The following is a 19,668-nucleotide window of genomic DNA, read 5'->3' as shown; positions in this document are numbered from 1 at the left end:
TACTCAACAGTTATTCTTTGTGGAGGTGTACCGGGAGTTAAGTTTCACAGGTTAAGTTTCATCTTGAGATGCACACCAGTATTGTATTCTTATAAAACATGTAATTCAACAAAGCCATAATCCTGGTTTAAGATTAGCCGTGTCTGTGAAACCGGGCCATAATGTTACTCTACAGGAGTTAAATCGTTTTTCACCTTATTCATTCATGTGAATACGATTTATGGCATATGATATATAGTCATATGCGTTCTGTTATTACACAATGACCTATAAAGTAGTTTATTTTGTTCCACTCCACAATCCACTTGACAAAGAGCAAATAAAAAAAATGTGCTTTGAACTAGCTCTCTAGACTGTATATGCTCTTGAGAGTGCTATTAAATTATACACATTTCCTTCTGGATAATCTTGCAGTTCCACATCATATATTCAGCTTCACATCTCTTGCCGTTTCTTGCTATTGCTCTCACTTTCTCATATTCGATATAGTTTCATAAGGCTTTGCGTCGTGACCGATTGTTTCCCAGGTTGTATGTTAAGTGTTGGATATGTGACAGTCTAGCAGACTGTCCAATTCTAGAAGTAGTCTACATTACATGAGCTATACTTTGGTACGCAGACCTACATTATTTTATTCTAAAATGTTACAAATTTACACTTTTTAATTGAATGCTTTCAGTGTAAATATAAATTATTACGCATTTGGCAAGAGCGAGATATCTGGTTGCTTAGCCTACGTGTTTTAGTGAGGCGTGTCTGTGCAAATATTAGATTTTCAGCTGTGCTTCAGGTGCATGTGTATGGAAAATATAAAAGAAACATCGGGTCAATGATTTGATAAAGTCTTTATTAAAATAACTTTTAAAATGTTCCCTTCTGCCATGGAGTACACATTAAAACGTATTAACCATTACTTATAAGTACATCAGTTCTTCTAAACAGGTGCGAGCCCTGCACGTCCCAGCACACTCACAAAAGCGATACCCGTGACCCAAAGCTGCTTTACTCAACCTCAACCCACTCATCTCATCCGAACCCTGAGGCTGGGGTTCATAAACCAGTCACTCACTGCCAATGTCTCGCAGGGACATCCGTGGTCGGTTGCCAGTTATAGCCGTCCGATTGAATCTGTAAGACGCGAACATTTAATATTTCGGTCTCAGATAGTTAAAGCGTATATTGTTATCGTGACGAACCTTTTCAGTGTGACGCCTTGTTTTTCTTTTCAGCGTTCTGGAGTTTTTCCACAATTTTTCTCTCGTGTCCCGCTGGGATGTGTTTGTTCGTGTTGCAGCTCGCCTCCTTCTTCGTTCTGCCTTTGCGACTGGCGCCCTCTACAGTTCACACAACGAAAACACGCCAGACATTGTTTACAGCAAACCACACCGTCCGTACCAGATAAGGCACAACTTTGTAGAAAGATCAACTTTATAAAGTTTATCAACGACTTACCGGTATATCGGTCTGTTAGGTTGTAATATTCATATTCATCGTAGTATTGATCCTCAAAGCTGGTAGGTTCAATGTTTTTCACGTCAACGTGGTTACTCATTTTTCACACTTGAAGTCAAATAGCAAACGAGGACAAACTCCTTACAAATATAAAAGCAGCTTTACTGAAAAGCTTGTAGAATAGTAGGCGATGTTCAGTTGTAGACCTCTGTTATTCCCAGCTCAGCGTTGTTTATGTCTTGCGCTCGTCTCTTTTTAAAGAAGTCGCTCCGCCCTCGTTTTCGTCACCGCCCCACTTGTGGATGGGTCAACATGACCACATGGAAAGGTTGCGTCAGAAAAGTTAATGTTTGATCGCCTCGACTTTTGCCAGACAGAATGTCATTCATATCAGGTGGCCTTGTTTTTGTTATGACTTACACTTTTACATTCACTAGATAAAAATGTCAATTAAAAAGGCTAGTATAAAAAACGATTTATGTTATAAGAATGTCAATACTAGCATGTGTTGTCATTAGCGCATTTGTATAAAATATTTTATTTCTAAAAAATGATGTGTGTGTGTGTGTTACTATATCATCTAAAGATTAGTTTAAAACAGTTAACATGTTTCTTAAATGCTTACACCTGCCTTGGTGCTCAGAGTTCTCACGCCCCTTTGTGGACTACCAAAACTAACCTGCTCCTCTATTCTTAATGACATATTTTACACATTTGTCTTCTACACATTTGTTCACATAAACAAGCCTTTTGTGCGGTTGTCTGTTTTCTTTATTTTCTGTTATTGTGATTCATTGGTGCCAAACCATTACGCCTGTCCAAATCTGATAAGTGTATTGTGATTTTGACTGAGGGTGTTTTAATGAGATCTAACAGTATTGCCATTGAATTCCTGGTAGCAAACCAGCTAAATAAATGTGTCTTTTGTTTGTAACGTAATGACATTGACTGTATTCTCTGGTGTTTTCCGGTGTAAATTCACATATTTTACAATGCACATTTGTAATAAAACTTACTGACACATAACATGCTTGTGTGATGCAACCAAGTAAAAAAAAACATTCTGTAAAGCAAACAGAATACAATCTGTCATCCATTGATGGATTGCACATCATCTGCTGCAAAGTCCAATTTGTTGTACATAATCTTCTAGCAAACATTACTTAGTTTTTATAAATGCAAAGCCTACCAGACTTAAAGATGTGTTCTTAATAGAATTTGCAATATGCCGAGCAAACTCTAATATTTGTATTGTATACAGGTACATACAGGAAAACAGTGTTTTCTGAAGTCCACAGTCAACGCAGCCATAAACCAGGAAATTGAGAGCACTTCCTGCTGACAAGCTTTATGGGAGATGCTGATTTCATTTTTAAGCAGGACTTGGCACCTGCCAACACTGCCAAAGGTACCAAAAGCTGGTTCAATGACAATGGTGTTACTGTGCTTGATTGACCATCAAACTTACCTGACCTGAACCCCATAGAGAATCTATTGGGTATTGTCAAGAGAAAGATGAGAGACACCAGAGCCAACAATGCAGATGCAAAAGGAGGCCCAACCAAATATTGAGTGCATAGAAATGAACATACTTTTCAGAAGCCTGACATTTCTGTTTAAAATATATTTTTTATTGCTCTTATGTAATATTCTAATTTTCTGAGACACTGAATTTTGGGGATTCATTTACAAGAAATAAAGGCTTGAAATATTTCACTCTCTGTGTAATGAATCTATATAATATATGGGTTTCTGAAATGAGCAAATAAAAACAGAATATAGTAAGAAAAATAAAGTAGGTCAAAGTGATCTTGTATCTGCTGCTCTTAGTTATTAATAGTATTGTACATGTGCATATATTGTATGGTGTCTGACTTCTGGGAATATTTTTAGTTATTGTAGTTACAGTAAGATTCCTGTGGTTTTGTGTTAAACACCAGCTGTTGTAATTGCAGTGTAAGAGCGCAGCCGACTCAGTTTTTCTCCTGTGCTCAAACATTCCATGGCGTGGTCTGTGATGAGTGTGCATGAAGTACGTGAGAAATGAGTTTGCTAAGCTAGTCCTTGGCAAGATATGAAAGAGATTACACAGCTCTTCCATCTCCAAAGACATAAACAATACTGAAGAAGTACATTCTGTACAGTCAGTGTGTCAATACAAACAGAAGTGTTTTTCTGTTTGAGGACATAATGGAGCGCTCTCATTGTGATTAACTTTTCATTCATGAAACTAATTTTCTTTTTTAATCTCTTTCATATTTTCCTTTTAGGGTTTTCTCACACTGTTTTACCTTGCACTCTCAAAGTCATATTATGTGAGATTGAAGGGTTCTGTAGTGCAAATATTGACAAAGGTCTTAAGTGGGCCAAATATGTGCTTTCAGCTATGACAACAGTCTTTCTTTTTCTTTCAGTCTTTCTGTTTTGTTTATCACAATGTTCTCAAAGCTTCTCTATTGAAAATTAACTTCACATTATCTCATCATTCATGTTCTTTGGACATATTAAAGTTCAGGTCAGATAGATTTGTTATTTCTGTCTGAATGACCTACTAATTTTTGTCAGGTTAATATATCTTTAATAGGTACTAATTCCCCCACACCAGCAAGATAATTTAGCACCACCCTTATGAGAATACATAATGGTTTAACTACAACTAAAAAATGCAATGGTTACTATAGTTAAACCATGGTAATTACAAATTAACCATTCAGTAACCATAGTTCAACCATGGTATTTAAAATTTTGCTAATACAAATGGTAATCAATATATGATAAAACATGGATCATAGGTACTTTTCTATTATTCAGTCAAATAAAACTATGGTTAATTTTCATACAACTATCAAAATACATATGTACTGTTGTGATGATCATGACCACATGATCCTATATTTTGTTGTTAAATACACCCTCAATGTCATAATTGACAATAAATTAAACTAACTCATACATTTTGGCATCGAATCACATTTGCATCACTTGTATTTATTGGCGTATATCTGCGTTGCTCATTTCAAAAACGCGTGCATGTAGTTTGACCCTTCAACGTCTCCGTACGAGGGCTAGCAGATAGGCTAACAAAACACCGCAAAACGAAAACAATCCCTAGACTTTTGTAACGACGGCAAAAATAGTACATACAATTATTTTGTTGTAATCAGTGTAATAAAACAGGAGGCGTATTTGAAGGTTATCGACGAACTGTGTGGTTAAATGTGAGATTCACATTTCTCGTGGTTTAATGCGCGCGTGCAGGCTGTTCAATGAGTGGCTTCTGGTCAATGTCACTTTAATAATAATGTACCTTATTTGAATTTTAGATGCATTATTAGAATTGTTACATTATTCATTGTAATTTATATTGTTAATGTATTATACGTTTTTTGTTGAAGTCCCAGGCATAAACCACAAACACAAATAATTGGAATTCCATATTTTTTCGGTGTATAATTGTTTGTTGTCGTCACAGGCGCAATGGCTTTAGTGTCAGCAGACACAAAAATCGCAGAGTTACTTAATGAGCTACATCAACTCATAAAGCAAACTCAGGTGACCACTCTCTTTGGGTTATGTGAAATGGAAACATGCACTTTTTATACATTTGTGATGCATATCTGTTTATACCCTCATCTATCAAAAACAGGAGGAGCGGTCAAGGAGTGAACACAATCTTCTCAACATCCAGAAGACACATGAAAGGATGCAGACAGAAAATAAGAGTAAGTCATGGTTCCATGTTATGTGCTCCTCAATGAGCATTCTACATTTTATAAAGCATGCTATTGTTTTATATTCTTGTAATACATTATGTCTCTAAAATGTGAGCTTTTTATCTCTTATGTTTTTGTTCTATTTCAAGTTTACTTGTATCTACCTCCACAGCATCTCCATACTATCGGACAAAACTAAGGGGTCTTTACACTACTGCTAAAGCAGATGCTGAGGCTGAATGCAGGTATGTTTATGTGAATGTTGTAGCATATATTGATGTATAACTGCAAAGGTGCGTTTTCTTATACCCAAGATCTTTGTTGATGTTTTCATTTCAGGCGTTTACCATAAGGAACAGTTAAACTGCAGTTAAATAGCCCCATCTTGTGGTAGTTTTGCCTCAGGCTCAGATGCATCAAATTCCAAAGAACTAACGGACTGACAGGTGTGGTTTCTTGTTGAAAATATTGACTAATAGAAATTATCTGCATCTCTCACTCAGCATACTTCGACGGGCGCTTGACAAGATTGCAGAAATCAAATCCCTTTTGGAAGAAAGGCGAATTGGTAAGTCTTGGGTGCCATAAATGAGGATGTGGGGGATTTTAGAAGCCAACTAAATACCCTTTCTGCAGCTGCCAGGATGGCGGGAGTGTACAGTGATACCGACCCCCCAAGAAAGACCATGCGCAGAGGCGTCCTCATGACACTGTTGCAGCAGTCAGCTATGACCCTGCCTCTCTGGATTGGCAAACCTGGAGAGAGGTGCTTTTTCTTGATTTTCTGTTACACTCTATTAAACATCTCAAATTCATATTTCACAATTCATGCATTCCTTGGTATTTCAGTCCTCCACCACTATGTGGTGCTATACCAGCAAACAGTGACTATGTGGCCAAGCAGGGGGACAAGGTGGCGGCACGTGTGAAGGCTGTGGACGGTGATGAGCAGTGGATTTTGGCGGAAGTGGTCAGCTACAACCACTCCACCAACAAGTAATCTATCAGTTGATTTCAGACAAGAGGCCACTGGCTCACTTTTAATTTTAGGCTATCATATTGCATGGTTGCATGAAATCTTCTGTCAAATTGCATGGTAATAAATAAATAATTGATGATGTCATTATTTTTTTATCAGATATGAGGTGGATGACATTGATGAAGAGGGTAAAGAGTAAGTATAGTTTCTTCTTCTAAAAGTAATACTGATAGATAAATCCATAACATTAGTATTATGTATATAAGTTATGACAAAAATATGATTATTGTACTTGTATCCAGGAGGCACACACTGAGTCGGAGGAGAATTATACCTCTTCCACAGTGGAAAGCAAACCCAGAGACTGACCCAGAGGCCCTGTTCAGTAAAGATCAGCTGGTGCTGGCCCTCTATCCACAAACCACATGCTTTTACAGAGCCTTGATCCACACACCACCACACCGGGTGAGAGACACAAGGCTGAAAAGCAAGGATTGAAGTGTTCTACAGAGGGTATGCATTGACGTGCCTTTCCCATGTGAACACGTCAGGACACGCCCCCTTGAGTGCCAGGACACATTCCCTTGAGTGGTAAAACATGCAGCAAAATGGCTGCTTTCAATAGGAGAACCAAAGAAACCGGGATTAAAACATGCAAATATTTGCTGAAATTAAAAGCTGTTAGACTCAACGGTGATCCTTGTGACTTACATAGGAACCAGGTTTCCTCGGACACTGTTGCGCGGAATTGTGTTTCCTGATATTGTAAGGAGCCATTTTGAGTGTTTTGCCACTCAAGGGAGCGTGTTTTGGAGTGTTCAGGTGGGAAAGTGACGTCACGTGCATACCCTCTTTTATAGGCGTTATATATACTTCTATATGATCAATAGTATGCCTAAAACGAATCTGCAAACCAGTGGTGTAGTCAGGGCTATACGCACGTATACGCCCTTTGCTTACTTTTTCCATAGCTTTTCCATAGCTTTTCCATAGCTTTAAATCCCTTTGCAGTTATTTAAAACGTATATGTGTGTGTGAGTGTATATATATATATATATATATATATATATATATATATATATATATATTCATAAATGGCATATTTAACTGTAATAAATGTCATGTTACTAGGAAAAAAAACTGTCCCTGACCGAAATTGCCTACTTCCATACTGTATAGTAGGCGAAAATGAGTATGAGTCATGAACAATATGTCCGAAACTTTATTATGCAAAAAACAGTAGGCGAGAATTACCGGTATGTGGTATCTACTACTTGGTGTATACTACGTGAATTGGATGGACAGTTATCAGTACCATGATTCCAAGGGAGCTGAGCAATGGTCAAATTTCAAAAGTAAATCAAATAAATATAGCAGAGAACTTTGAGGCGGACGTCCATTTTTAATGTAAGTGCCAATAAATGAATTTCTCGTCTAAATTATGTTTTCTATCCACACTCACGTGTAGGTTGTTGTTAATACATCATAGGTCAAATAGCATACGGGTCACCTGACCATAAAACATGGCGGACACAGTATTTCCGGAATGTATTCATCGGACGCAGCCACTGAGTTCTATCCTTTTTGGCGATTTAGTGTCGTGGCTAATGTTGAATAGTATCCCTTTTTTGTTAGGACTACACCAAACATAACTCCTGTATGTGCTTGTTAAACAGTTTGTAAAGTCGCATTTCTGAACCCCTAGAAAGTGGTGATTGAATTAATATTTGTTATTAGTACATAGGGATGCAAGAAATTATAAGCTAGGCTGTTTATATAAGTATGTAGGTATTTCCCCCATTGTTATTCAAAGCTCCCTTTCTTTCCAGCCCCAGGATGACTACTCTGTGCTGTTTGAAGATACATCTTATGCCGATGGCTATTCTCCACCTCTCAACGTTGCCCAGCGATATGTAGTGGCCTGCAAAGAAAACAAAAAGAAGTGACAGAGACACAAAATAGAAACAATAAAGACCTAAATACAATAAAAAGAATACAACATGGTATTGCAAAGAAATAATTGGTAATGTAAACTGCATGGGCATTGTGATTGTGGGGTCAAATGTGAACTTTGAGCATCCAGTCTTTGGTTTGTTGTACTTTTTGTGTATTTTTCCCTGTTACCATGTACATAGTGTTGGTATGTTTTATACTGCATTGTTTTGTATGATGTTCACGTGTAGCAAGGAACCTCACTTCAGGTGAAATGTGCTCGAATAAAACCTTCATATATGAATGAAAGTTACACGGATTATGTGTGTTTTTTCCTGAGCACCGATAATATCTACAAGAGTGGTTAAGCAATATACCTTCATTTGAAACGGTAGTTATTTGGGATATGTTCAATACGTGGTAATTTGGTTCTAAATAATAATTTCGTTTACATATTTGGTGTTCAGTTTATATCACGCATTGTTTCATAGCATTTTTGTTTAAAAGCGGTTGACATGGTTTTAAAACAAATCTCCACAGGTTGAAGGCAACCTTCGTATTGACGTCACACCGTGCGCGCGCGCATGATAATGACCGCGCGGAAGCGGATCATGGCTGAACGGGTAAGATGTCTCTACCTATTCTTTAGTACAAGTTTAAAACGCTCTTCGGGTCCGCGGTCGTTGTTAACTTCGCTACACTTTGCAATGGTGATCGTCAGAAAACACCACAAAACATTTTCATGTCGTCACGCGGTAACAAATAGCAACGTGTTAATCAGTTGGTGATTATTCTCGTTATTAGCATTACCTATTTTACCGCTTGTTTCGCATTTAACGTTACCCTCCCATCTTTTTTTTATCATTTTGAAAACATGTTTGAGAGATTTAAATGCGTAGTAAAACTTGAACTCATTTGTCCTCTTCATTATCCAGTTTATGTTTGCGAGCGCGTGCAGCTATACGTAACGTATGTAACAGTTACACTGGGGCATCCACAGACTGAAAACGGGATAAATGGAAATATTTTAATATCACGGATTTTTCCAATCAATGCCGGTATTCTGTGACACTCCTATTCCAGATATCAGACAGTGATGAGGATGCTCCTGTATCGGATCCTCCGAAACTACGTCCCAAACGCAGACGTATGATCGACCCCTCATCTATCACATCAGTACCTGTTTACTCCAACAAGGTGGGTTAAATACCACCACCGTATCCCCTTCAAGTCCTTAATGGCCACAAATTGACTTCTGGTAAATTTTATGTTTATTATGCTTTAGGTAAACAGTTCCTTAAATCTGAAGTCCGTAACCTTCCAACAAACCAGTCTCACAGGTAATGCAATTGTGCTAGTAATGCAAGTAGCTGATTTATAATCTGACATTCATGTAGCACTGCTTCTCGTCCGTGTGGGTTCTTTTTTTCAAATAGACCCTTTTTATATATATTTGTTGATTGTTTCAACACATCTGTAGGTTCAATCTAATGTCACATTTACTTTCTTCTTTTAAAATGCTAGAGGAAGGAAAAGGTGGTACTCTTTGGTCTCCTTCCCCATCCCAAACAGAGAAACAGTCAACCAGCATTCATCTGAGTGACTCGGAGGAGGAGCCACAACAGACTAAAGCTCAGTAAGGAACTGAACTGATTTTGGCTAACCACAGAATATAAAAAGTCTTACTGGTTAATAACCTTACTTGATAGATTTCCGCAATTATACATACCGATTTTCATTAGCAGTAATTTTTTATTAAATATACATTTTCTATTAAATTTTTTAAATTGTGTCCCTTTTGCTGTAACTAAATTCTACTGTTTTATCGGTTTTATGCTTTATAAACCTACTTAGTTCTCTAATCAAAATGTGTCTTATAACAGGCTGTCAAAAGAATTGATTGTATGATACCATTTTTGTTATATTATATTTTAAGCAGTATCTTAACTTCCTCATCTTCAGGGAAATTCTTCGCTCCCCCTCACCACCCCCTCCACCATGCAGTCCACCAGTTAAACAGAGCACACAAGCAAACCGAAAAATCAAGTGAGTGTCATCACTCATCATAAGTAATGTTCTTTCTGTGACATCATCTGATGTCATTTTTAGCGTTACTTTTCTCATTGTACTGTTGTATTGAAATGCTTTCAGGCCAAATTATAATATTTTCTTTCATGGAGCATAAGACATTTTCAATATAAGAAGAAAGAAGTAATAAAATGAACAAACAAGGGTTTGACATTTTGTCTTCTGTGCTGTCCTAGAGAAATCAACAGGAAATTGGATGCTATTGGCTCTCTTGTGTGTCTTTCACCTGGGTATCAAGAACCTGTTGTTGAACATAGAAACTCCCCTTCTCCAGTAAACGACTATGATGAAGATGATGAGATCATCATCATTTCTGACACTAAACGAAAAAGAGGCCCCCCGCGTACTGAGGAAAGAGACGTGGCACGAGAAATTTCACTAAAATTTCGTTGCCGAACAGAATTGCACAAAATCCCAATACTTTCTGTAAGTGGAATTAGCATGTGTCTGTTTTTCTGGATTATTTGTAGCTTTTGAAACCTTCACTTAGACTATAGATAGAAATTTATTCGAGCTTCCTGACAGATGAGTGTTCTTACATTTATGTGATTTTCAATTGCAGACAGCTCCTTTGAGTAAAGCTGTGGAACAGCTGTCCATTAAACTTAATGTTCTGCCCAGCCAAATTTTGTTATTAAGGAAAGATGTTGATCTTCCGGTTCACTCCTCAGTCAGTGAGCTGGGACTTGGCATAGCTGACATCATAGGTAATAGAAAATCTCTTCTGATTGAGGGTTTTGAGCTGTCCAAGTCCATTCATGTCATTGCTTCTATTCTTCATAGACATTTTGTGTTTACCATTTATCTTTGCTGCCTTTTCCAGACTGTGTAGTAACAGAGAATAAACAAGAAGAGAGAAAAGAATGTGATGTCATTACCGTACGACTTCAAGGCAAAGAGAGAGGATCTGCACAGGAGTATTCATTGAAAAAGGTATGTACTGTATGTCACTCTAGAATCTAGAGTGCATGTCGGTCCTGTTTTTGTGTAAGAGATTTCTATGAAACTTACTTACTGTCATTTTTATCGAAGACTGCTCCTCTAGGATCCATCCTGTCTCAGTATCTCTCTGGTCTGGCTGCCATTGCTAGGCGGAAGGTTAAATTCCTCTTTGATGGGTCAAGGGTCACACATAATCAGACTCCAGCTGAGCTGGACATGGAGGATGGTGATGTCATTGAAGTTTGGGCTTAACTGTCAGTGTTGTTTGGTGTACTTCTCGACACCATGTTCTGTATGTATTGTAATATTTGTAAATGTCTAAATAAATTGTTTCTTTGGTTTTTGGAGGTCAGACAATCTTATCGCCCATGCTTAAAAACATACCACAGAAATACTATTTAGGTTTCATATACATTATATCAATTTGACGTACTTTTGTGAAAATTAAATTCAAGGCATTTTAACATTGTTTACACAAGCCATATTTATTTAAGAATTTTCGGAATGTACCTTATTGTTGATATAAAGTATTGACATGACGGAAAGAAATCTAATAAATTTCGTTTTTTATTATGGCACTTCATTTACTGTCTATGTTCTAAATGTGGATTTAAATCCCAGGTGTTAGTCTTCATTCATGTGAACTGATGTTATCTCAGCTATTGATCAGCTCAAACTATTAATCACTGCATTACAAATAGGTCATGCTGATAAAGCACCACTGATTCATCAGTCGAATACAAAAAGACAACTAAAGGTTTAGATTTACTGCTGGTTTTGTTAGAATATTGTGTCGGTGTTTGTTAAAGTTGAAAGACCAAATTAGTTGTAGATCATCCATATTTAGACCATTGTCCTAGTCACAAATTTAGAAATCATTTTTGGTTATGTATTAAATGTTTTTCTTCATTATAATCTATTTCTTTTTTACTTTATTATAGATTTCAATGATCGTACTTGTACAATATTTTGACAACCACGCAGGGTAATGTGTTGACCTGCGTGGGTATCACGTGCCTGGGTAGCGGAAGTACTGCGTCATACCAATATGGCGTCGTGCTGAGCTCGTAGAATCGGCAACAAAACTAAGTCATTTCGCTGCACAGTTCGCCCTTCACTGAAATTCGAAGATGTCCACACAGGAGGTAAGGTAACTACAACAGCCTGAAACGTCTCGACAATTAAGAGGGATCCAAACAGCGTCCCGGGGAACAACTTCGAGGACGCGTCTGACTCCGCTTTGCATTTTCCAGGTAAACAACAACAAAGATGTTTACGCACTTATGCACAAACTATATGCTTAAGTTACAAAACAACGCATTTCACATGGCGACAGATCATATTGCTTTGTTAACGTCTTATGGGCTTTGCATTTGTAAATGACCTGTCATGTTGTTCCTTGGATTTCTTGTTTATATGATGTTATACTTTTCTTAGTGTTGTGGAAAAACTGTGCGTGTTTTAAACAAATGTCACTGCGTGGATCTAATTTTGAACAGCTTGAGAGGACGCATTAGAAAACGAACTTTGTATTTTTTGTTTACTTGAAGCAGTGTCAATGGCATATTGCCCAACATAGTTTCATGTCTCTATAGACTAAGTATTGGTCAACAGCAGTCATCAGACGATCAGTGATCAGTCAGCAGAATAGGTTGGCTTTAGTTGGATTCAGCTGACACTCTTATCTAAAGGCTAAAATACACTACAAGTCTTTTGCTCAGATTTTGCCCAGATTTTCAGTCTGGATTTGTTGCAGAAAGTCTGTGACAGTCTGCAGATTTTTAGTGTGTTTCTATCTGAAACTTTCAAAAAGTCTGCAACTGGATGATCTGTTCAGATTTTAAAAGTCTTGTAGTGTATTACAGCCATACATAAAAAACAGATTGCGCAAAGTGGATAAAGATTATTTTTTCAACATACGTTTAGAGAATTTCCATTCTTTGGTTGATGGGAACACACCTAAATATATGCTCAGATTTTCAAGTGTTTTAATAATAACACAGGCACAACTTTTTATAAACAACATAATTTCTCTGAGCCTTTCCCCAGTCACTGTATTCACATGACATTGTGGATAGAATCACTTACATCACATGCTCGGTGCCTGTGCCTACTTCCCTCTTTGTGTGTCTGCATTTTGCACGTTAAAAGCACTCCTGATGAATTGGATTAGATTACGAGCGCACTTAAAGCATTCTATCCCAAAGGAGTCAGCTGTAGGTTAGTGCACTAGAACAAAACGTGCCTGTAAGTAGATCGTCTTACAAAGAAGTTGCATCCTTATGTTTGATCATAAATGTAGTCAATAGTTTGTATTAAGTGAATAGTGTCACACAGTACTTTTTTTGCCTCTGGGAGGGGTGTATGATTATGACAGGCCGATCCAACATTATTTTGATCGATAATTTGTATTTTTATATATGAAGAGTTTGGTTTCAAAGTGAGGTAACTAAAATTGTTAAAAAATTATGTTTTTGTTTGTGCGTTCCAATTACAATCAATCAAACGACAGTTGGTTTGTTTTGATTTGAGCCATAATAACTAAAAAAATACAGCTTACTGACACAATAAAAACACGATAACATAATAAATAACATTATTTTTGAAAAGAAATGTAAATGGAGTTGACTCATTTTGGAACCAAACTCTTCATATCCATCTTAATTCCAAAACTTTTTGCTTTTGTTGTTTAAAGGATTTGTACTTTGCTTTATTTTTCCTCTTCGTCTTCCTCCTACTGCAGCTGTGATGGCCGATGAATCTGCGGACACCACGCCCTTCTTCTCTGATGATAATGAGGAGGAGGGACCTACAAATAATGGGGCGGTGCTATCTCCTCCGGAGGATGAGGAGTCTGCTAGTGGAGTGTCAGATAGGAGAGCTAAACTGACTGTGGGTGTACTCTGTTTTGTCAACCTGCTGAACTATATGGACAGATTCACTGTAGCAGGTAACCAGTGCCATCTATGTTTATAGACGCTCCGTTCAAAGTGTTTGACAGTGATACTGAACCGAACATCACTGACGTGTCAAAAAAAAGCATAAAACAAAAACGCATACCTGTAATTCTGTTAAAATGTTTTAATGTACTGCTTTTATACAACATTGAATAAATTCGAATTTTTTGAGTGCTTGAGTTCTGAGTATAACTGTTTCTAAACTGTTGTTGTTTTTCTGCAGTGAATGTACAGCATAATGACATGAATCGTAGAAAAGAATAATATAGTTGTGATATCTTCTGTAACAGGTGTACTTACAGATATTGAGCATTACTTCAGCATTAGTGATGGAAAATCAGGGCTGCTTCAGACAGGTGAGGATTCTTGCCTATGTGTGGGATTCATACTTGTTATGAAAATATATTGTTTTAATTTACGTTTTTCTTTTATCATGTTTCCCCTGACTCTTTCTTCCTGCTCAGTTTTCATCTGTAGTTACATGTTCCTAGCTCCTCTGTTCGGTTACCTTGGCGACAGGTATAACAGGAAGGTGATCATGTGTGTCGGTATTTTCTTCTGGTCTGTAGTGACACTGGCCAGCTCCTACGTCAGCAAAGATGTAAGTCCTGCACTAACCCCTTAAAGGGATACTTCACCCAAAAATTTCACCATTTACTCATCTGTATAAATTTTGATGTTCTGATGAAGACAGAGAAAGATATTTGGAAGAATCCTTACAAACAGACAGATTTTGCCCCCCTTAAATTACCATAGTAGGAATTCATCAGAACTAAGACATTTATACAGATTTGGAACAACTTAAAGGTGAGTAAATGATGACAGAATTTTCATTTTTGAGTGAAGTATCCCTTTATGGCAAATGCTTATTATATTTACTCAAAAACAATTAAACTTTTTATTCAAACACCAGTTGACTTCAATATTTTTTGACACATCTTTATAGTAGTTTCTAGCACATGAATCCTCTATTGAATATGTGTTTTAATGATTTAAAGTGTGATTTGGAATAATAAGATAATCTTGTTTTTCAGTATTTCTGGGCCTTGTTGTTGACTCGGGGCCTGGTGGGTGTCGGGGAGGCCAGTTATTCCACAATCGCTCCCACCATCATCGCTGATCTATTCGTCAAGGAGAAGAGGACCAACATGCTGTCAATCTTTTACTTCGCCATTCCTGTGGGCAGGTGGGACTCCAAACAAACAAAACATCTTTTCTCAATGATTTTCATAAAAGATTTAATGAGACGTCACACTATGGCATGTCATTGCCTAGCTCATTGTATGTTGGTCTGTGTTGAAAGGTGTATACATCATTGTTAAAACTCGGTTACTCTGTAATGAACGTGATTGGATTGATCTTTATTGCCCTAGTTTTCTCATTTACATCTACTGCTTTCTTCCTTCAGTGGTATGGGTTACATAGTGGGCTCAAAGGTGGTGTCTGTGGCAAAAGACTGGCACTGGGCTCTTCGGGTATGTCTAAAGCACCGGATCTCTCACCGATTCATTTATATATCATACGTCACACATGTGTCTGTAATGCTTTTTTAGTTCTGACAACTGAATCTGATAAAATCTGATAACTGTTCTCTGTCTTTTGATTTTTGTTCCTCTTTTTTTTAGGTGACCCCTGGTCTGGGGCTGTTGGCAGTGATCCTGTTGATGTTTGTGGTTAAGGAACCAAAGCGTGGGGCGATCGAAGCTCATCCAGAGCACATGCTGCACAGAACGAGCTGGCTTGCAGACATGAAAGCACTCTGCAAGAAGTGAGTCATCAAGAGCTCACGTTGCCTTTGAAGCATCACTTATAAGTCACGCTCTTTGCCTTCAGTTTTAAGCAGGGAAGTTTTTTATATCTGATATTGTTGTTGGACCAAGGTCTTTTTTCCCAGCAGTTATTTAGTCATTGTGTAGTTGACTACTGCCATGGCTACTGTGAAGTCAGATATTTTAAACCGATTTCAGGGAGATTTAATTAATTCTGGGGATTCACATATGTAAGATCACTGAGCAGAGCAGTTTATCTTGTGATTAGTTGCATTGGCTGAATGTTACTTCATTCCTTTCTCTTCTTAAATATCCCTCTCTCTCTCTCTCTCTCTCTCTCTCTCTCTCTCTCTCTGTTTTTTAGCTCAAGTTTTCTTCTGTCCACATTTGGCTTCACAGCTGTGGCCTTTGTTACAGGATCTTTAGCCCTGTGGGCCCCTGCATTTTTATTCAGAGCGGGTGTCTTCACTGGAGAGAAACAGCCATGTTTGAAGGTCCCCTGTGACAACTCTGACAGGTAGTCCTCCCAACTCACAAACAGACACAAACTCGCTCTTTAAAGGTCCAATGAATCATTTTTTGGAGTATCTATTGAGAGAAAGGCTATATAATATGCATAACTATGTGTTCAGAGGTGTATAAAGACCTTGCATCAGGGATAGTCAACTGGCGGACAAATGCGACCCGCCAATCATCTTGACCTGGCCCACCTTAACATTTCAAATAAGTGGAGAGGCTTTAGGAATGGTGTGCTTTAAGAAATACACGTCCTGAGACGCCACATCTTTGAAAGTCGAAAACGCAGCTACATTCAATACGAAAGCAATTCCCACAGCACATAAAGATTGACGTCTTATAAAGCGATTTGATTGGTCTGTTCAAGAAACTTAATGTTATTTACAACATTATATTTGGCAATCCACAGCCACAGGCAGTCGGTTTTCAATAGAAGATGCGATAACATATGGCACAACTTTGCCCTTTTCCAATCCTTCTCAAACTCTCTCCTCCCAATCACTTCATGTCTCTCTTTACTGTCCTCTAATTAACAAAAAGGAAAAAAGCCTAAAAATATATATTATGTAACGCATTAAGGAATATAAAATACATTTAAAAAGAGAATATCCCTTTTAATTAAATATAATGAAAAGGCATACTGGATGCAATATTTGTGTGCATGTTTTAATAAATTACCTATGTCGTGAAATGAGTCGTTGGTTGCAATTCACAACCTCACCAATAGAGACCACTAAATTTCATAAACTGGACCTTTAAAGACTTTTCTCGCTCTATTTTGATCAATTTATCATACAGTTTACATATAACACAGTAATAATGTTCCTATACTCTCCTGTAGCCTGATATTTGGAGGCGTCACAGTCGTGTCTGGTATCCTGGGTGTGGTTAGTGGTGTGCAGGCCAGCAAGAAACTCAGGATAAAAACACCACGCGCTGATCCACTGGTCTGCGCGGCAGGACTCCTCCTCGCCGCTCCTTTTCTTTATCTGTCTGTGATGTTTGCTCAGGCTAGTACAGTTGCCACATATGTAAGTCCTATTCTTTATCCAAATCTGTGCATGTGACCTATCTAGTCATCCTCATTTATCTTATCTAAGTTAGTCTTAACTAGGTATTTTTCCCCGAAATGTTTGCAGTTTTTACTGACACCGCAGTTTTATTCCATTGGTTGGATGTAGGGCAGTTTTTATGCTGACTGAGTGGTTTGGTACACCGATGATGACTAAATGCATGCATGTGCGTGTTTTTTTTCTCATCAGGTTTTTATTTTCCTGGGCGAGACGTTCTTGTCTATGAACTGGGCCATAGTTGCAGACATTCTGTTGGTGGGTTTCCTTTTCCATTTAACTGTTATATAGAAACATAGACCATACAGACCACATGTTTTTTTTAATAACAGCAAAACACATGGCACAGTCATTGTCTGAGTATGTCACATTATCTTTGTTTCCCACTATTTTCAGTATGTAGTGATCCCCACACGGCGCTCCACGGCAGAGGCATTTCAGATCGTCCTCTCACACCTGCTTGGGGATGCTGTCAGCCCTTACCTCATAGGAGTGGTACGTCTCTCTCTCTCACACTTTCTCACACACTCTCTCTCTCTCACACACACACATAGAAGTTTTAAAGAGGTTATTCATCAAGACAACAAGATTAACATGTTGACCCTGATTCTTTCATAGGTGTCAGACTCTATGAAGACGTCAAACTCGTACATGTGGGATTTCCGTTCTCTTCAGATGTCACTCCTGTTGTGCTCCTTTGTGGCAGTGGGGGGCGGAGCTTTCTTTCTGGCTACTGCCCTCTTTATCGAAAAGGACAGACACCTGGCTGAGAGTTATGTGCCCTCTGGTAAGTTATGACATAACAGTTTGCTCTAAGATTAGAGCTTTGGTAAATTATTGATGACCCCTCTACACAGGCTATGATTTCTGGGAAGTCTGGTTATCTATTATGTCAATGTATTTCGGTTGAAAGAGTAGAAGGAATGTATTTAATTCTACATTCATAATCTTTCTCTCGCAAAAAAAGTTGGTTTAATGTCAATTGATATCTATTCTGTATTTTTTGAGGGATGTCAAATATTTTTGTCCAAATTCTGTCCTTATATGTCAAATTTTTATCTTGGCCCAAACCAGCAAATTGAAAATAAACAAATCCCCACACTCTGAAGAATTTAAGGAAAAGTGTTAATAATCGTCTGTTCATGTTCTGATTTTGTCATGTAGGGCCACGTTGACATGGAAGTCTATTATACTGATGTGTGTTCTCTCATTTTTTCAGATGATGCACCAATTGTTGTTCCAAAGAGAGGCAGGTCCACTAAAGTCACAGTGTCAAGCGTATTAATTTGAGAAGACTTGGAATTGGAATGGTTCGTAAGACGGGGACCAGCACTGCGATTGGTCCATCCCCAGCCAATCCTGCAGCAGTGTCAGACAAATAATCACTGATTGGACAATCCCCACAATAGGGGAATTTTATAGTAATTTATTATGCTCTGTTTTTTGTTTATATCCTTGACATCAAACCATTGATTTGGAAACATTTGAAGTGACAAAAATGTATGATTGTCTTTCCTCAAAGTTTTGCTCTTCGCTCATTGGAAGTTGAACGGCACATGGGGAACCTATGTTGGTAACATTGAAAATGGTTATATTTAGTTTTACCTTTAATTGAGATGCAGTCGTGTTTTAGATTTCAAACCATGTGAATTGTAGACCGGGTCTGAATGGAGTTTTCAGATTGCTGTCTGTGGGGTCAGAGGTCATTGACACAGATCAGTCCTCATAACAAGTGATATAAACTGAAAACCAAAGCACTGTCAAAATAATATAGCATTTTAGCCACCAGACTGACTCAAAACAAGCAGAATCAGAATTGAGCTTCACACTGAGGCCTGTCTTTGATTTGCCCTTGTTTTTATTATGTCCGTTCATGCAACATTTTAGCTTTTTATGGTGATTAAGACAGGAAACAAAAAACAAACACTAATGCTGTCAATACGTGATTTAAATACAGGAATTATTCTTGTTTTATTATTTTATTAATATTGTTACATTACATGTTTGTTGAAATGGCCTGGCATGTCTTAAGAATGTGCTCTTTTAACTGTCTCTAAAATTTTAGGACAGGGCAGGCTCTTGTGCATTCCTGTTTTTTCTTTGTTAGCTTTATTTCCCAATTGAAATACATTGGGCTAATTCACAAGAGGTTGCTAGCTAATCTTATTTTTTAACTTTTTTATATTAAATGACAATTTTGATCTCCTTTGTGTATTTTGTCATTTTGTTCTTTCTTATCCTTTGGTTCTT

At 37.7% G+C, this 19,668-nt stretch overlaps 4 protein-coding genes across 8 annotated transcripts; 3 read left to right on the top strand and 1 right to left on the bottom strand.

The window, feature by feature from the left end:
- Positions 1 to 828: 828 nt before the first annotated feature.
- nupr1b (nuclear protein 1b) lies at positions 829 to 1,689 on the bottom strand. The gene is made up of 3 exons (XM_079457185.1): positions 1,453 to 1,689; positions 1,197 to 1,334; positions 829 to 1,128 (listed from the first exon to the last, which is right to left on the bottom strand). Exons 1-2 carry the CDS (start codon positions 1,550 to 1,552, stop codon positions 1,201 to 1,203), a joined length of 234 nt encoding a protein of 77 aa, XP_079313311.1. The 5' UTR covers positions 1,553 to 1,689; the 3' UTR covers positions 829 to 1,128; positions 1,197 to 1,200.
- Positions 1,690 to 4,465: 2,776 nt separating this feature from the next.
- Positions 4,466 to 8,421, top strand: sgf29 (SAGA complex associated factor 29). Of its 4 annotated transcripts, none has more exons than XM_079457202.1 (10): positions 4,466 to 4,732; positions 4,925 to 5,004; positions 5,099 to 5,174; positions 5,338 to 5,410; positions 5,669 to 5,733; positions 5,802 to 5,931; positions 6,015 to 6,161; positions 6,304 to 6,339; positions 6,447 to 6,609; positions 7,974 to 8,416. In XM_079457202.1, the coding sequence occupies exons 2-10, from the start codon at positions 4,930 to 4,932 to the stop codon at positions 8,088 to 8,090; spliced, it is 882 nt and encodes a 293-aa protein (XP_079313328.1). In that variant the 5' UTR covers positions 4,466 to 4,732; positions 4,925 to 4,929; the 3' UTR covers positions 8,091 to 8,416. The 4 variants fall into 4 exon arrangements, with proteins under 4 accessions (XP_079313328.1, XP_079313327.1, XP_079313329.1 ...); XM_079457201.1 differs by having other exon boundaries at positions 4,469 to 4,670; positions 7,974 to 8,421; XM_079457203.1 differs by having other exon boundaries at positions 4,469 to 4,588; positions 7,974 to 8,388.
- Positions 8,422 to 8,606: 185 nt separating this feature from the next.
- On the top strand, positions 8,607 to 11,684 carry nfatc2ip (nuclear factor of activated T cells 2 interacting protein). Of its 2 annotated transcripts, none has more exons than XM_079457140.1 (9): positions 8,607 to 8,699; positions 9,160 to 9,273; positions 9,362 to 9,416; positions 9,601 to 9,712; positions 10,039 to 10,122; positions 10,341 to 10,590; positions 10,727 to 10,871; positions 10,988 to 11,097; positions 11,197 to 11,684. In XM_079457140.1, the coding sequence occupies exons 1-9, from the start codon at positions 8,661 to 8,663 to the stop codon at positions 11,356 to 11,358; spliced, it is 1,071 nt and encodes a 356-aa protein (XP_079313266.1). In that variant the 5' UTR covers positions 8,607 to 8,660; the 3' UTR covers positions 11,359 to 11,684. The 2 variants fall into 2 exon arrangements, with proteins under 2 accessions (XP_079313266.1, XP_079313267.1); XM_079457141.1 differs by having other exon boundaries at positions 8,696 to 8,786.
- A 414-nt stretch (positions 11,685 to 12,098) lies between these two features.
- spns1 (SPNS lysolipid transporter 1, lysophospholipid) lies at positions 12,099 to 19,624 on the top strand. Its single transcript, XM_079457139.1, has 13 exons — positions 12,099 to 12,359; positions 13,850 to 14,056; positions 14,354 to 14,419; positions 14,528 to 14,664; positions 15,098 to 15,249; positions 15,472 to 15,538; positions 15,689 to 15,831; positions 16,197 to 16,349; positions 17,190 to 17,379; positions 17,611 to 17,676; positions 17,815 to 17,913; positions 18,037 to 18,205; positions 18,638 to 19,624. Exons 2-13 carry the CDS (start codon positions 13,855 to 13,857, stop codon positions 18,706 to 18,708), a joined length of 1,515 nt encoding a protein of 504 aa, XP_079313265.1. The 5' UTR covers positions 12,099 to 12,359; positions 13,850 to 13,854; the 3' UTR covers positions 18,709 to 19,624.
- The last annotated feature ends 44 nt before the right edge of the window (positions 19,625 to 19,668 follow it).

The sequence above is a fragment of the Barbatula barbatula genome (assembly GCF_947034865.1).
Source record: "Barbatula barbatula genome assembly, chromosome: 5".
NCBI classification, from domain to species: Eukaryota; Metazoa; Chordata; class Actinopteri; order Cypriniformes; family Nemacheilidae; genus Barbatula; species Barbatula barbatula.
This window is presented reverse-complemented; position numbering and strand designations above follow the sequence as displayed.

What these genes read in the sequence shown, in the direction of transcription:
- nupr1b (XM_079457185.1), bottom strand. Translation starts at nt 1,552, where the DNA reads ATGAGTAACCACGTTGACGTGAAAAACATTGAACCTACCAGCTTTGAG. An exon ending in CCTAACAGACCGATATACCG is followed by an intron (nt 1,335 to 1,452) that starts GTAAGTCGTTGA and finishes TGTGAACTGTAG; the next exon opens with AGGGCGCCAGTCGCAAAGGC.
- sgf29 (XM_079457201.1), top strand. Translation starts at nt 4,930, where the DNA reads ATGGCTTTAGTGTCAGCAGACACAAAAATCGCAGAGTTACTTAATGAG. An exon ending in GATGCTGAGGCTGAATGCAG is followed by an intron (nt 5,411 to 5,668) that starts GTATGTTTATGT and finishes TCTCTCACTCAG; the next exon opens with CATACTTCGACGGGCGCTTG. An exon ending in TCCACACACCACCACACCGG is followed by an intron (nt 6,610 to 7,973) that starts GTGAGAGACACA and finishes CTTTCTTTCCAG; the next exon opens with CCCCAGGATGACTACTCTGT.
- nfatc2ip (XM_079457140.1), top strand. Translation starts at nt 8,661, where the DNA reads ATGATAATGACCGCGCGGAAGCGGATCATGGCTGAACGG. An exon ending in CCAACAAACCAGTCTCACAG is followed by an intron (nt 9,417 to 9,600) that starts GTAATGCAATTG and finishes TTAAAATGCTAG; the next exon opens with AGGAAGGAAAAGGTGGTACT. An exon ending in AGGAGTATTCATTGAAAAAG is followed by an intron (nt 11,098 to 11,196) that starts GTATGTACTGTA and finishes TTTTTATCGAAG; the next exon opens with ACTGCTCCTCTAGGATCCAT.
- spns1 (XM_079457139.1), top strand. Translation starts at nt 13,855, where the DNA reads ATGGCCGATGAATCTGCGGACACCACGCCCTTCTTCTCTGATGATAAT. An exon ending in TTCGCCATTCCTGTGGGCAG is followed by an intron (nt 15,250 to 15,471) that starts GTGGGACTCCAA and finishes TTCTTCCTTCAG; the next exon opens with TGGTATGGGTTACATAGTGG. An exon ending in TAGTTGCAGACATTCTGTTG is followed by an intron (nt 17,677 to 17,814) that starts GTGGGTTTCCTT and finishes CACTATTTTCAG; the next exon opens with TATGTAGTGATCCCCACACG.